This window comes from Dermacentor andersoni, chromosome 3 (assembly GCF_023375885.2).
Source record: "Dermacentor andersoni chromosome 3, qqDerAnde1_hic_scaffold, whole genome shotgun sequence".
Classification (NCBI taxonomy): Eukaryota; Metazoa; Arthropoda; class Arachnida; order Ixodida; family Ixodidae; genus Dermacentor; species Dermacentor andersoni.
Window position 1 is genome coordinate 128,707,687 of NC_092816.1, and position 14,737 is coordinate 128,722,423.

A 14,737-nucleotide genomic window follows, 5' to 3' on the forward strand; every position below is an offset into this window, starting at 1 on the left:
CGCCAACTTCGACTTCACTCTCGTGCGGCTAAGTCACGCGCTTGATAAATTTCAATATACAGTTATCCTGAAGCAAAATGTTTCGTGTATGGAGCTATAAATGGTCTGGGTTCATACATGGAAGCAACGAACAGGCAAGGTAATGAATATACCAGATAATTCGGAGATTACGCTACAGTAGAGGTGGGTGAATATCAGCATTTTCCAATACCAACAGAATACGAAGATAAAGTACTGAATATGGGATCGAATATAGAATAGTCAAGCGCAGGCGCATATATTGGCAGCTTAAATATTTCTTTCTGTGGAGTCAGCTATCACGCTTGCATTGACTAGATAAAAGATGAAGCCAACCATCATGGACAATGGGAATCTGTCAAAACATACGACCAGTATTTGTTCATAAACTAACTGGACGAATAGCATCTGAGCATTTTTTTAAAACCGAATGGCACATTTTCCGAGAATTAATGGTTGATTTAGGCTTTATCTTTCAAAAAATAAAAAAAAATAAACCGATATTGGAAAAGAGATCATAAGTTGCTAATAGAAGAGAAAAGGCAGCTGAAGGATTTGCGAGCCGCCGGAACTGTCAAAGGGTCTGTGCAAGGAAAACGGCAGTGCATGGTTAAGGCGTAAAATACAAAAAGACAAACATGTTATGTTACAAAACTGCCAGAAACATTACGTAAGACTATAAGCAAAAGTTGCAAGTTCTAGTGTTGAATTTCGACGAGAAACTCAAAGCAAAGCTTTGTTTACCTATTTTCTTTTTTCATTGCATTAAAAGTTATTTTAGTTTTTCCTTATGAAAATTTCCTATCCTTTGCTTATTTGGAGGAGAACAGTCATTTCGATAGTTTCTATATTAGAAAACATTGAATAGATTATTTTGGATCATGAGTGCAAGTAGTCCATGCTTAATGTTATATTAGTAATCGAAACTAATTGCCCGTGCCAAGGCTACAACAAAGAAAAAAATAACAACGGCTTTTAAAAGGCTTAAGAAAGGAAAGTGACAAAAGAAGTGAAAAATATACAGCATAGACCGATGACAGCAATTAAATAGAACATGAAAATGAGTATGCCTATACCTCAGGCCACTAATCGTGACAGAATGCCTACGGTAACTCACCATGAACTTGAAATAGTGTGGTTGAATGGTGCTTGTAATCGTGGCGAGAGCTTGGTCGATACGAGCACATGCTCTGGGGCAGTTGGGGTAGAGCTCGTTCTCGGGGGCGTGCTTTCTCAGCAGATAATAGCAGATAGCCGAACTGCGGAGGGAAAAAAAATTCAACCAACGATTACAAGACCCCCAATACGAAATTTGAGCGCCGCTCTGTACGTGTTTTCGTTTCGCGATATACAGTGGCAAAGAATTTGAGAGAGACATGTGCCAGAGTTGGCCCTCGGCGAAAATCTTATCTGCGGTCAATCGCGTCGGCTTTTATACATGACTTGTCGAAGGATCCAGCGAAATCGCTGATGCCGCTTGACTTCCAGAAAATACTACAGAATTCACGTCGCGAATACAATCAGATTACCAAACAATTGCAAGCCATGGCAATGCAAACAAGCCGGAACCAGACCAAACCCAGCATACCAAACATACGCGACCAGATGATAGTACGAAACTAGCGGTCCCGCTGAGACGCAGATACGACTAGGCATCGAGCGGTCGGGCAGTTTCGCATGAAACCAGTTTCACTAAAGGGGCCGCTCTCATTGCTCTCCGCCATTGGAAGCGCGCGTCTTTTAAACGCGACAACGTTAAGAAGCTCGTGTCGCAGAAAAGCCGTTGTCGGCGGCGTTGGCCATGAGCGAAAAATCACGCAAGGCAATTAATAAATTAAAACAACTTGCAATATGGGCTGGGTGGGAATCGAACCAGGGTATCCGGAGTGTGAGACGGAGACGCTACCACCCAGCCATGAGCTCGATTGCTCAAAGCGCGACAAAAGCGCCTCTTGTGAATGCCGTGTTGCCTTAGAAATGAGCCGTAGAAAGTTATACAGCAGTGTATATCGGTAATTATGCGCATGTAAATTACAAAAGTCGCAGTTAAACGAGTAGCGAAGTATGTTTCCGCTACATTTCTTCTGCGCTTGGCGCACACGCACAGCCATCTTGCGGCAAACACAGAAGACCCCCTCCTCGCAATGGACGGCGTTGCCCCAACAGGTGGCGTGCCACTGGGAGGCTTCTCCCCTTCCTCTCGTTTTAGCGCATGGGGGCCGTGCGGGGACCGGTGCGAGGATGCCCCAATACCCTTGCGTTTAATAAATTGTCTCACTCTCTCCCCTTACAACTTCCAGCGTGCGTCCCTCGAATCCTCGGGTTTAGGCGACGCGGCTCCTCTTTCCGCTCACAGCGCGATGTCTAGGTGCAGCGTCCGATGAGGGACGCGTCTGAAGTGATCGCTGCGCCGTAGCGCGTCTGGTGGGAAAGCGTGCCCTGCGATATGTGCCATGCTGATGGCGAGGAGCCATGCGTCTGCGTGGTGCTCCCAAGCGAGATAGAGGACGATCCCATCGAAGAGTCAGCCCCATAATTGCGTCCGCCTTCATGGCGCGTGGCGGCCCGGCTGCCCATGCCGATCACGACGTTTGGCTCGCGTAGATCGTTTCTCCCTCCGAGACACCGAGTTATTTGGTCCATTCCGCTTGCTCATGCGTACGTTTCGTCTTTGTGTGACTCAAGAGCATGCCGAGCGAATGAGTGGGCGGTGCGAACGAGGTGCGATAACGCTATCGCGCTCCACTCTTGAAGGCGAAGCTTAAGCGTCCTCCAAGTTTTTTTCATCTGCCTTTCCGCATTCGCTCTTTCATCCTTCGCTGTTTTGTTCGTCCATTCCGTTACGCGGAGGCCGACGTCGACGCTCGCCGCAGTAACGGGTGCTTAGAGGCCAAACTACACGTACGCGTGCCGGCGCGCAAAAGCTCGCGCCCCCCGAGCCTCACGCATGCGCAGATTGGGCAGGACAGATCGTACGAGTCTAAGCGCGGCGCAAGCACAGATATATAAGGCCCAAACTAGACGCACACGTTGGAACGCCTCCGGTCGCTCCGCGGTCACTCAACGTCGCGTCGCGCCCGACGGAGCAAGAAGGCGCGCACCCGGACGATGCATGAGTTGCCGCGCGTCGACGCGCGTCTCGTCGCGGCGGCGCAGTGTTGGTAGGTCGCCATGTTCAAGGCCGCCTAGCCTTCGCTTAAAGTCGCGTAAAGCAATGTGTTAACGATGGCAATGAAACACAATACGTTTTAACTTAAAATTTGTTCTTATATTGACAAAAGATATTGCAGGACTCCTAGTGGTTCAGTGAGCTGCACTGGGACTTAATACGTGTATTATGAACACGGTGAAACCTGAAGCAGCATTGTCATAGCATCATTCGCGTGCTACGTACCCTACGTGCTTTACGCTGTATCAGGTCTCCAGCTTCGGCGACTAAAACGGGATGCACTTGGTCGGATTCGGTGTTCGATACGTTGTCCGACGTGCCGGAACGGCACCCGGAATCGAGATGTTTTGCCGTGCCGAATCGCCGGACGGGACGCCCGACGTGCGACAACGCAACGGCAACGGAAGCAACGGCACTGGGCCTCTGCTTGTGCAGCTCGTTTAGCAGCCGCGGCAGACGAAGGACTTCCACCGGTTGCCTCGCTCATGGCTCAGAAGGAACTTACTTAGAACAAATATTTATGTAGGCAGACGGATTATATTATAATATAAACCATCTGTAAGCCTCGGACAATCCGCCTCATGCGGTACGTTTCGCACCAGCCGCCGCAAATGGAGCGTAGCTTGGCGCAACTGCCTCGCTTATCGGGAGGTCGCGGGAGGCAGCGCAGCGCGTAGGCGCATAGGAACATTGCGGGGAGAAAAGATGGCAGCGACTCACTGACGCCGCTGACGCTGCTAGCGAATCAACTGAAGGTGGCTCTGCGTTTCGGCTTGGGAAGCCCGCACCGTGATCCGCTGATGCCGAGCGGACGCTTCGGCAACCGGAGTACACGCAGTGGTGAACGGAGGTGGCTATGCGTTTCGGCTTGGGCAGCAGCACATCATCGAGATCAGCCGGTCGGAGCTCTGACTGTCACCGCACAGGGGTGGCATTCGAGGAAGAGCGACTAGAGGAAGGCTCGCGCCGTGCGTGAGAGATGGCGCCAGGAGCGCGCGCGGGTAGAGCAGCGCGCTGGCCCAATGGCAGGTGGCTTTGGCTGGCCCCGGCTGCGGCGTGGTTACGGCAAGGCACGGCCAGTCCCGAACACTCTCAAGTTCAACAAATGGCCACAGAGGGCAAAAAAATCGACCGCGCGGCGCTGCCAGAAGAGCAGCCTTAGTACACAAATTAAAAAGGGTCCCCCATGAGCGTATTATCTCCCGCTACAGGCGCCGTAGTAAGCGCAATTTTAACGGACAAGCTTTCTTCAAGAATAAACGAAGCGTTTTTATTACATGACAAAGAGTACAAAATTATCATTCCTAATTTTACATTGTACTCTTTATTACCAACTTTGTTGTTTTTTGCCATTTTAAACGCAAAATAGCGTTCAGCATCATCGACCTCCCACATGACCTCTGGCCTGGATTTAAATATTTTACCGGTAGGTTCGCGTACACGGCAGGTAAGGATTCTTTGGTTCGTACACCAGTTGGCTATTTTGTGCTAAAACCAGTTTATTCCGCTTCGATATCTCGCGTTATTTAACTTAGGGTGTAAGTCCGAAGGCTAGGTTTCAGTCGTGAGCCATGTGGAACACGTGTGCATCGACATGGGAGCCGCATCCTGCTGCGACTGGGGACGGCAATACCGGTGAGCCGTTTAACATCGCTGCTTCAATCGCTATGTAATATATTCGTCTTGTTAACTTAAGTTAACGAATTAGACGCTGCATTACATATGGGCAGTCGGGACCCTCCGTTGCTGTTTCCGAAATAAACTTTCAGTTGCGAGGCCATCATTATACACACATTCACGAAAGAAATAGCGATATCGGAACGCGCGTCACATTTATCATCTCTTTGTAGCCGTAGCCATGGGTGACTTAGTAGCCTTATCAATATATCTTTTGTTCAAGTCCGCCAGCAGCTTCTTTCGTTCAGAGAACCGAATAACCCTTTGATAAACTGAAGCTACAGTACTGAATTTAATGTATTAAACAGTTGCACGCATGATAATTCACTCATATTTTGCACCTGTTGGTTCCAAATGTTGTTGCTGTTCAGTTTGGTTTACCTCAGGACATTTATTTTTGCAGTAGTGAACCAGTCCATCACGCTCATGGAGAAAAAAATGCATCAATTCTAATAGCTTCGTCTTTCATCTATTTGCTTCTGAAACCAGCAGTGCGATCTCTTCTAGTTTATAAACTAGCGCCCAAATGTTCTCATTTGTGATCCTAATAATACTTAAGCTGTTGAGATGTGTTGTAGTTAGGCAATTTTACGGAGAGCAACAATATTTATTTACCATGCTGCTTAAGCACCCTAGAAGAAACGGTGTACATTTGCATGTGTTCTGTAGTCACAAACCCTAACGATATATATGTCGCACCTTTTCGCATTTTATATTGCAAAATTGTGCTTCTTTAATTTCCGATCTAGTCAAAATTTCTGTTCCAGACATGCAGTAAGGAGGGCGGTACCAGTATAAAGCAACACACTCCATGCACCAAGCAGAAGCTGCTGCCTGCTACAACAAGGTCACTGGGTGGACTTTGGCTACTACTGCAAGGTAAACAACACCTGGTTCAGAAATAAATATGCTTGATATATGCTGTATTGGCTTTCTAGTCTTGAGACACATGTCATTTGTTTGTAGCAGATGGTATGAACGTTTATTCATGTTTACAGTTCAGCATAATTGGTTCGAACGTAAAAGAAAACACTACATGAGTTTGGATAATCTCTGCTGTATCTCATGTGTCACTGTTCTGCCCCAAGAGAGTCTGTGCCAAGTACATCTCGGTCATCATGGGAGCCCCCATCTACACCAACAGGAAGGGGCTGGAACCGAATTCGCAAGACCACGAACGAAGCCATTCCAAAATTATTTGGATGATATATCAAATCTACGGTCGACTGTGTCAAGAGTGAAAAGAGCCTCTGTCATCATTCCACCAGCACGGATATTGGCCGAGTCATCGAGGTACCTCAACAACAAAAATTAATTGTCCTCTGATGTACCTACAACGTCTGAACAAGCACAGACGACGCTGGCCAAGAGTGTTCCTTCAGCTTGCCCTTCCATAGTGAGCTTCCTGGCCTTGCCAATTCGTGCCAAGTATAATTTTTTTCAGTGAATGCAAGCTTTTTCATTCCACAATCTTGTTAGAGATCATTCCTCTTCCTCATCCAAACAATAAAGTTCAACCGATTCTTCGCTCATACCTAATACCAGTCACTGTCTAGAAGCATAACACATTTGTAGCAGTGTTCTCTAGTGTATCTTGCCATGTGCAATTCCTCTCCTGAAATAACTGATGCGGCATTGGCGTGTGTCTTGCATTAACATTTACACTGTGTGCTATGTAGCATTTAACTTTTCTTAATGTTCTCGGCTTTCCGTGTTTGTAAGGTAGAGTGGCTTCTTTCTTGAATGCAAGCTTTCTCATTCCCATATTTAATTCCTAGTCTCATTCAGGATTGCTATTCTTGAAGGCGAAGCTTAAGCGTCCTCCAATTTTTTCCAATCCAATCCAATACACGACGCCCATGGCTCCCACTTCAGTGTGAATTCTCGTGATGGCTGCGTTCTCTCTCGCGTAGATTGCCAGGAGCTATTGAAATGAGCTATTTGAACAATAAAGATTTCTGTCCCAATTTTGTTCGTGTATTCATGGTTCCTGCAGTCACGCATGCTGTCAATATAATGACTAAAATGCACATTCCAAATCCAAATATAAGCCGGATACAGTTAAAAAATGTTGAATGCGTAATAAAAACTGCAACACGATCATCGCCGCAAGTCACAGTCGCGTAGCCACGGTAACTCCACTTTCAGCCGAAGGGACATTGCAGTGATGCCCTGCCCGTTGTTTGTTACCGTTCCATGCAGCTTAATTCCGCGTTTCTATCATACAGTTTTTTTACAGCACTTTGAGCGTTACACTGAAGAGGAAGGAATATCGCTGCATTCCTAATGAAACATTGAGACAAGAATAGGCAGTAAAACGGACTGCTGGTCACAAAACACAAGAACATATTGAACGGCCACTCCTACAGTATCTACTTCTTGCTTCCCATGCCCTTACACACGGATTTGAACCCGGGACACTGAGCCAAAGCGTTGCTAGGATTTTTTTTTCAGAGCGTTAAGTTTGGAAGCTTTAATAAGTATTTAGCGGCCACCGACATAGCCGATGACGCATGTGTTGGACCTTACCTTTCGTATATAATGAAGCCATCATCAGAGAAGGTAGGAACCCTGTGGAAGGGATTCATCTGCAGGAAACACAAAATAATGACATATGAATAGGTTACGCTATTCCACTGATTGTTTATAAACATTGTAGGGCATAAACATGTCTTTGCTGTGCCAGTGAGCAGTACACGTATGTTTATGGGCATTGCGACTATTGAAAATACATACTTATGGCTAACTGAGACTAATAATTTTGGTTTTATTGTCCTGCACTGGAAGACGACACTTTGTGCTCTCCTTTATAAGAGTAAACCAAACTCTGGAGAAAATACGTGATGCCTTATAAATACTTAGGTCCCGATATTATTGCATGTTGCCTAGTCGTTTTGGAACATAAGAAGCAGAGCAGAAGGAACGCTAGCATATGACGGACTTTACTCGAAAAAAAAAAAGACGTAGAGCCGAAAACAGAGAAAGACGCATGTGAACCATGTAGCCGCTGACAGAGGCATTAGAATTCCTAATTTGGCAATGTGGCAGGCATTGTGTACCTGCCATATTTACCGAGTGGTCCCTTAAGCTCACCACAGTTGTTAAAAACCACCTCTGGCAGATAGCCTAATTACATTACTGGAGCTGACAGATATAAAGCTGGACAGTACTTGCACAAGAAGTTCAAACACATATTCAACTAATTAGCATAAATTCATTAGATATCTTAATAATTAATTACTTTAGGCAGATATAGAAATTTATTAATTGAATCCGGTGAGCTTGCAGAGCGTATCCATATAGAAAGGATTCGCATGATGACACCAGTTTCGAAATCTTCATTGCCAAATGCGCGACGAAGCACAAGGGCACTCCATTGCATTTTGAGCTTATATGCCTAAAAGAGCATTTTGTTAAAAAGGTAAGTAGAAACACAGTGCATATTACCGCGAGTTTCATGGCGCCTATCTCCAAACCGTGCATTTGTCTAAATTTTTTGCTAATTGATACGCTTCGCAAATTAACCAGCTACAATTAGTAAATAGCAATATGTGTCGTGGAGTAATTAGGAGGTTAATTATTATATTTTCGTCATATGGTTGATTATGTGTTTCGATATATCATGCAGGTAATGTCCGTCTCTTTGTATATTCCTGCTCTATGAATAGAATTACGACATCTACCACAAGCGATTTTCAAAAATGTTTTAAAGCATGAAAGTTTTACCCAGTATAATCTATCTTTCTTAAAGTAACATTCATCATATACTGACACCCGTTTCCCACTGTTGTACTTTTCCGGAAGACAGCCCCTTCAAGCAAATCTGCAAAATGCTATCTTTTACAACAATTTTACAACAGCAGGTTGCCATTATCCCTCAAGGCAAAAGTTTATAACAGCTTTGTCTTACCAATACTCACGTACGGGGCAGAAACCTGGAGGCTTACGAAAAGGGTTCTGCTTAAATTGAAGAAGACGGAACGAGCTATGGAAAGAAGAATTATAGGTGTAACGTTAAGGGATAAGAAAAGAGCAGATTGGGTGAGGGAACAAACACGAGTTAATAATATCTTAGTTGCAATCAAGAAAAAGAAATGGGCATGGGCAGGACACGTAATGAGGAGGGAAGATAACCGGTGATCATAGAGAGTTACGGAATGAATTCCAAGGGAAGGGAAGCGTAGCAGAGGGCGGCAGAAAGTTAGGTGGGCGGATGAGATTAAGAAGTTTGCAGGGACAACAAGGCCACAATTAGCACATGACCGGGGTAGTTGTAGAAGTATGGGAGAGGCCTTTGCCCTGCAGTGGGAGTAACCAGGCTGATGATCATGATGATGATGATGATGATGATGATGACAATTTTGGAGTTTTTCCGTCCCTGCTCATGCTTGGATTTCCGCCAGGACACTCTCTGAGCCATGCAATAACGGACCTTCCAGTCCCTCCAATGTAACAATTTGCGCAAGGTAGAGGTACGCGGTAAGGTGCACATTTACAGCGCATAACAAGACACCGGACTGTATTTTGATGATCATGTGACTGTGAAGACCTGAAAGACTGCCACATACTCACTACAGAGCATTGTTTGAAAAGCGGGCGCTAGAGGCAAAATGCGTTATTTTCACATTTTCAAGCTTTTTATAAACACACCCTTTTTTCTTCTTTTCACTCAATGACCACACGGAACACTTATGCTCTTAAGCAGTGGAAGTACAGCAATCTAACAAATCGCAATTATTAATTTTAAGTGCTGCAACAGCTGGCGCACTTAGGGCAAAGCAAGGTGGCTTCTCTGCATGCTACCGAGGAGTTTTCATCCTTCCACTTGATTGGGCCTGGCGAGGATCCTAAAATCAAATGAAATGAGTTCTTGTGGGAAGGAGCTGCCACTGGGAGTCACTGTACGGCACCTTTAAAGCTCGTTACCAGCCAGTGCTCACGAGACTTGCTGGGCACCAAATGAAAGGAGTTGAAAGAAATTAAAAGCTTAACGGCACAACTGTGAAGTAACGGCGAACTAATATGCCTATTTTCGAACGAAGTCGGCGCATCAAGCACATGTGTTTGTCAGAATAGGGTGACGCTTAGAAATTGCAGGCGCCCTTCAACACGCGCGTCATGAGCACACCTGAGAACAGCAAAAGTTAAAAGACCCAATCAACATTGATTGAAAGCGTCGGTCACTCATATATAGTAAACTAATCTACAAAAAAGTACCGTAGAAACTTTGCGTTCACATGAAAACCACAGTAATCAGGCTTCAGGCCACCCGTCAATGCCTAGATATTTCGCGACGTCATGAGGTCGGATTTCCCATGGCAAACTTACTGCGCTCCTTTAGGACAGCCGTGGAAGGTGAGGATGGTGTCATGGAGACAAAGAGCAAGCGAGTGCAACTTCTCCTGGCTGATCGGTGCCAAACTAGCTTGTTCATTTGTGTTTAAGGTAAATGACCCGTACCAACTAGTTCGCACCGAAACCCTTCTAAGATTCTTGTACATTTGCACCGGCGTCGTCAGGTGTTATTGCGATTTGCTCACGAGCGTCCGCACCTACGATGTAAAAGCCAATGGTCAAAGTAAAGAAATAGCGATTGGGCGGCGCTCTTAGCTGTGATGTAAGGACTGTTAACCAGCAAATTTGTTGATTATAACACCAAATTGAGCTGTATTATATGGCAAACCCGCGACATGAATGAGGTATGCCGTAGTGGGGGCTCCCAAATCAATTTTGACCACCTGGGGCCCTATAACGTAAAGCTGTTCCAATCTGATTTTATTCTAATCTCCTTACGTCACATTGACGTAACCAGTGAGACAAGCATCGGGAGGTAACCTGCGGCGTTGTTTGAAAAGCCCAATTAAACGCTCTCCTCGTTTAAGGGAGGTCAAGTTTTTTTTTTTTTTTTGCTTTCAAAGGGGATAGTATTGCCTACATTGAGCAGTTTTTCTTATTTAATTGGGTGATACGAGGCGCCGACAAGGCTAAAGTGGAGAGGATTTCGATGAGGCCGAGCCAGCGCGCTGAAAATATTTAACCGGATGAAGAGGGTGGTGCTGGCGTCTGCGATTGGTCCGCTTTCCCTTAGTTAGCTTGCGGTGGCTGGTTGAAAATCGCGGCAGCATGCAACGGAGAGTTAGAAATGCCGCTAAAACAGATCCTCAGCAAAGAAGAGTTGGCGGAGCGACGTCGAAAACGTGCCGAAAGTGCTCGAAAACGTTACACGCCCACGCAAGAAGTTTTATTATACACACATAAACGCATGCTCCCGGCAGGTGCGAGCAGCCAGTGCCTGAGAGGCACTGTCCGGCATACTAATACATTTGTAACGCCTGCCCTTCACTTCGACGCGGTGAGCATTTGTGATTTTGTGCCATTGCGTGAAAGGCAAGTGAAGTGGGCGCAGCCCGAAAATTTTTGACCAATAGCAGAGGGTTATTAGCAAAAAGGCGTCGAATCAGAAATAACTATTTTTCTTTCGTTTGGTTTGATCAAGCATGATCAGTGTGTACACGTCATATCAGATGGGGAGTTATCGCTGTTTTCGTGACGTCTTTTTCACAGACAGGTGCAGTGCGGGTGGCCCGAAAGTTTTTGATCAATTATGGAGGGCTGATTGCAGAATTGGAATAGCTTTACGTTATAGCACCCCTGGTGTTTTTAACTCATACCCAATACACGGTACAGAGCTTTCTTTTTGTTTTGCATCACGCCCCCATCGAAACGCCACCGCCTTGGCGGGAATGTGATGTCACGGCCCTTCAGCTTACCACCGCAAAGCCACTACACCACACCTGTGGGTCGACTACTTTGATGTAAATGCTGAATGGCGTACACTCTGTTTGTTTCGGTAGGGTATTGCGCTTCTAGTTAAAATAAGCTATAAAGTAGCGTTTGCGCTTACACCTAACCATAATGTTAGGCAAGGCCTGCACAAGTCAATTTGCCAAGGGAATTGTTGAGTTCGCGAGAAAACTTCCCGGATTGGTTCATGGCCACCGAATGAGCGTGGGTTCAAGTGTTCCTTGCGTAAATTTTCACAAAACAAGTTCGACATAAGTACACAAACGGAATACCTCCTGTGAAGCCAAAAGTCAATATCGTAGGGGCCCAGCTTCGATGTATTGGTCATATATTACACAGCACAGCAAATGTGTCGCTCCTTATCCTATACAAAAAAAAAAAAAACTTGAACTCTAAGGCGCTGACAGATGGCAAGCCCCTGTTTGACACAGCGAACGTTTTGCTGCATAGAATTTAGTAATGCACCTTCGTTGATGGCTTAGAATGACTTATTATGTATCGTGATCGCGTCCGCAATAAATGCGCGTTTTAAATGAATTAAATTTTGCGCAAGACATGCACTACTAAATGAAATTACGCGAAGGCTACTTCGTCACCTGTGTGTCCGCCGACCAACGCAGGCTCCTACGAAACACGGACCGCTGCCAAATTTGGCACTCGGTGCCATTTTGGCAGCGCGGCGGCCATCAACAACAGAGAGCTTTAGATTAGGGGACGCAAGCGGCTTGCGTCCCCTGATCTAAAGCTCTCCAATGATCCGCGTTGACCGATGCCAACGCACGCAGACAACGCCCACTGGTCCGGCGAGCCGACCCACCCAACGCACCTTGAGGTATTCCGGCGACATGTGCTCGCGCTTGAAAGTGTCCACGGCCTTCAGCTCCAAGTCGACGCCGATGTGCTTCGCCAACATTCGCACCAAGGCGCAGGGTGGGCTGCCGTAGAGGTTGTACAGGGTGTACGGCATCGCGCTGGGGTCGGTGGTGCTGCGCGCGAGGCGAATGCTCCAAAATGGATGCTGGCGTTCCGCGCAATAGCCGGTGTCTGCTCCGTTCTCGTCCGGTTACAGAGGAGCAGTGGCTCTCGTTGCCGTCCTCGGGGGAAGGGGACGTCGGCGTGGCTTGCCCGGCGAAGCCCTCACCCACCGCTTCCGCCGAAGTGCCGCCGTAGAGGGCAAGGTCATTTAGGCAGACGGTAATTTTCTCCCTTTCCTCGCGGGTGCGAGTACAAGGGGGAGAGCATGGTCGCTGTACAAGATAGGCAGACGCAGTTTGCTGAGCTGCAAGCGGACGCTCTTTCAGAGCCGCTTCTGTGCAGGGCTGTCCAAGGCTGCGCTTGTTGAAGGAGGCGAAAAGCCCCTGTGATTACACCCGGCCCAGCTCGTCAAACACAGACAGAAACACGCACACACATGCAGATAAAGTTTAATGTTAACTGGAGAGGTTAGCTACAAACGAGAGATGCTTCGCCAGGTGTAAAATATGATCCGGTAAATGGCACAGTTCGTAAAATACATGAAGTGAGGCTAAAACTGCGGGAAGAAACGAGCACAGCGAAAGAAACACACAACACCATCACGAGCGCATTACTGTGCTCGTGTTGTGTTGTGTGTTTCTTTCGCTGTCCTCGTTATTTCGCCGCAGTTTTAACCTCTGTTCAAGTATGAACCAACCAAACCACTAGAACATCCAAGTAAAATACATGGGCGACAGAAGAGCGGCCACCACAATCAATGCGCCATTCTTGTATTTTCGGCACTGTACCCTTTGCTTTGATACGTACCAGTTCGCACAGTGGTCCCTCTTGGCTTAATACGTGATGACGAATAAAAACATCTGAATGAGACGAAAGAAAGAAAACAAAAGAAACACATATCGACACAAAAACACGTGCGATAGCATGTGGCAAGATAGCACAAACATGATACACACTACCGCGATAGCGCCCAGCCTCTCTAGTATGCTCAGTAATATACAGGAAAGCAATAGCATTGCAAAAATACTCACGAGTCCGCCTCATTTGCTTGCTTTCTTTTGGCACCTATCGGGGGAGGCAATGGTAATCAGTTCCCCTCTACGCTTGACGCTTAAGGTGCATCCTTTCGAAAACCTGTCTTTAAAACATCACCTTGAAATTTATTCGATTTGGGTGCTCGTCCTGCATCCGCAACGTGCAATATTAAGCGAAAAGGTACATTCCTTGGAACTCACGAGTACAAGCGAAGCGATTTCTTTCGCGAAAGAAGCCTAACACTTCCAGGTCCACTAACTGAATCAGTGTACTGAAATCCGAACGACTATGTCAACTAACAATTGTACGCTATGATCAAAAATGTTTTTTCTTCGGCAGCCCAAGACGAACGACGCTAAGAGTGGCGGCCCAAAGAAATCACTGTTGTTATTTGCCATAATGCTTGTTTGACGCGGTACAATTTTCGCGAATGCGAACTTGACTTTATGCTTTCTCATGGACCGATTGCGTAGGCTGCGATTTTCGCATTTGCAGCACCTTGTCAAACATTGAATTAGTAATAACGCCGGCCTAATCTGTTTCCTTAGGCGAACTCAAAGTAAAACAAGCTGGAAACTGCTCTGATGAAACATTTTTTTTTAACTTCACCGTGCTATGAAACCAAATACGGGCAGACATGCGAGTAAATATATGAAAATCCTCGTTGTTAATGGTTCCGCCTCCCCTCCACATGCACGAATTAGCAGAAAATTTCGTCACGTTCAAATATGGAAAAATCGAGCTTATGAGAAGAGCGATAACACACCGGCCACGGCTGCGAATTCGGAAGCAAGTTCAGAACATGTGAAATTCGTGTCAAAAGAAAGAATTAACCTGGTCATTGACCCAACGAAGCAGAGTGGAGCAGACTGCAGCCGCAGTTTCTACTGTACTGCACCTAACTCCAAGTAGTAGGCGCAGACGACGCGGAATGCAGCCTCCCATCTCCCACTCGCTTGGTTTCCTCCTTTCCGCCCCCTCACCCGCATTCCCAGCCTTGAGTTGTCTGGACATAGCTGCCGGGGGCGTCTTTGAAAGGAGGCACGCGCCGTGTATTGT

The 14,737-nt window shown here is 46.4% G+C and overlaps 1 protein-coding gene across 1 annotated transcript in view; it reads right to left on the bottom strand.

Annotated features, from left to right (window-relative positions):
* LOC126525246 (uncharacterized) overlaps nucleotides 1–12,808 on the bottom strand; it is a 56,766-nt gene extending 43,958 nt beyond the window's left edge. The window contains exons 1-3 of the mRNA XM_050173279.3: nucleotides 12,495–12,808; nucleotides 7,394–7,452; nucleotides 1,136–1,277 (exon numbers count right to left, since the gene is read on the bottom strand). Of these exons, the coding sequence (XP_050029236.2) occupies nucleotides 1,136–1,277; nucleotides 7,394–7,452; nucleotides 12,495–12,635 (342 nt within the window). The 5' untranslated portion in view covers nucleotides 12,636–12,808. The remainder of the gene's footprint in view (nucleotides 1–1,135; nucleotides 1,278–7,393; nucleotides 7,453–12,494) is intronic.
* Nucleotides 12,809–14,737: the final 1,929 nt, after the last annotated feature.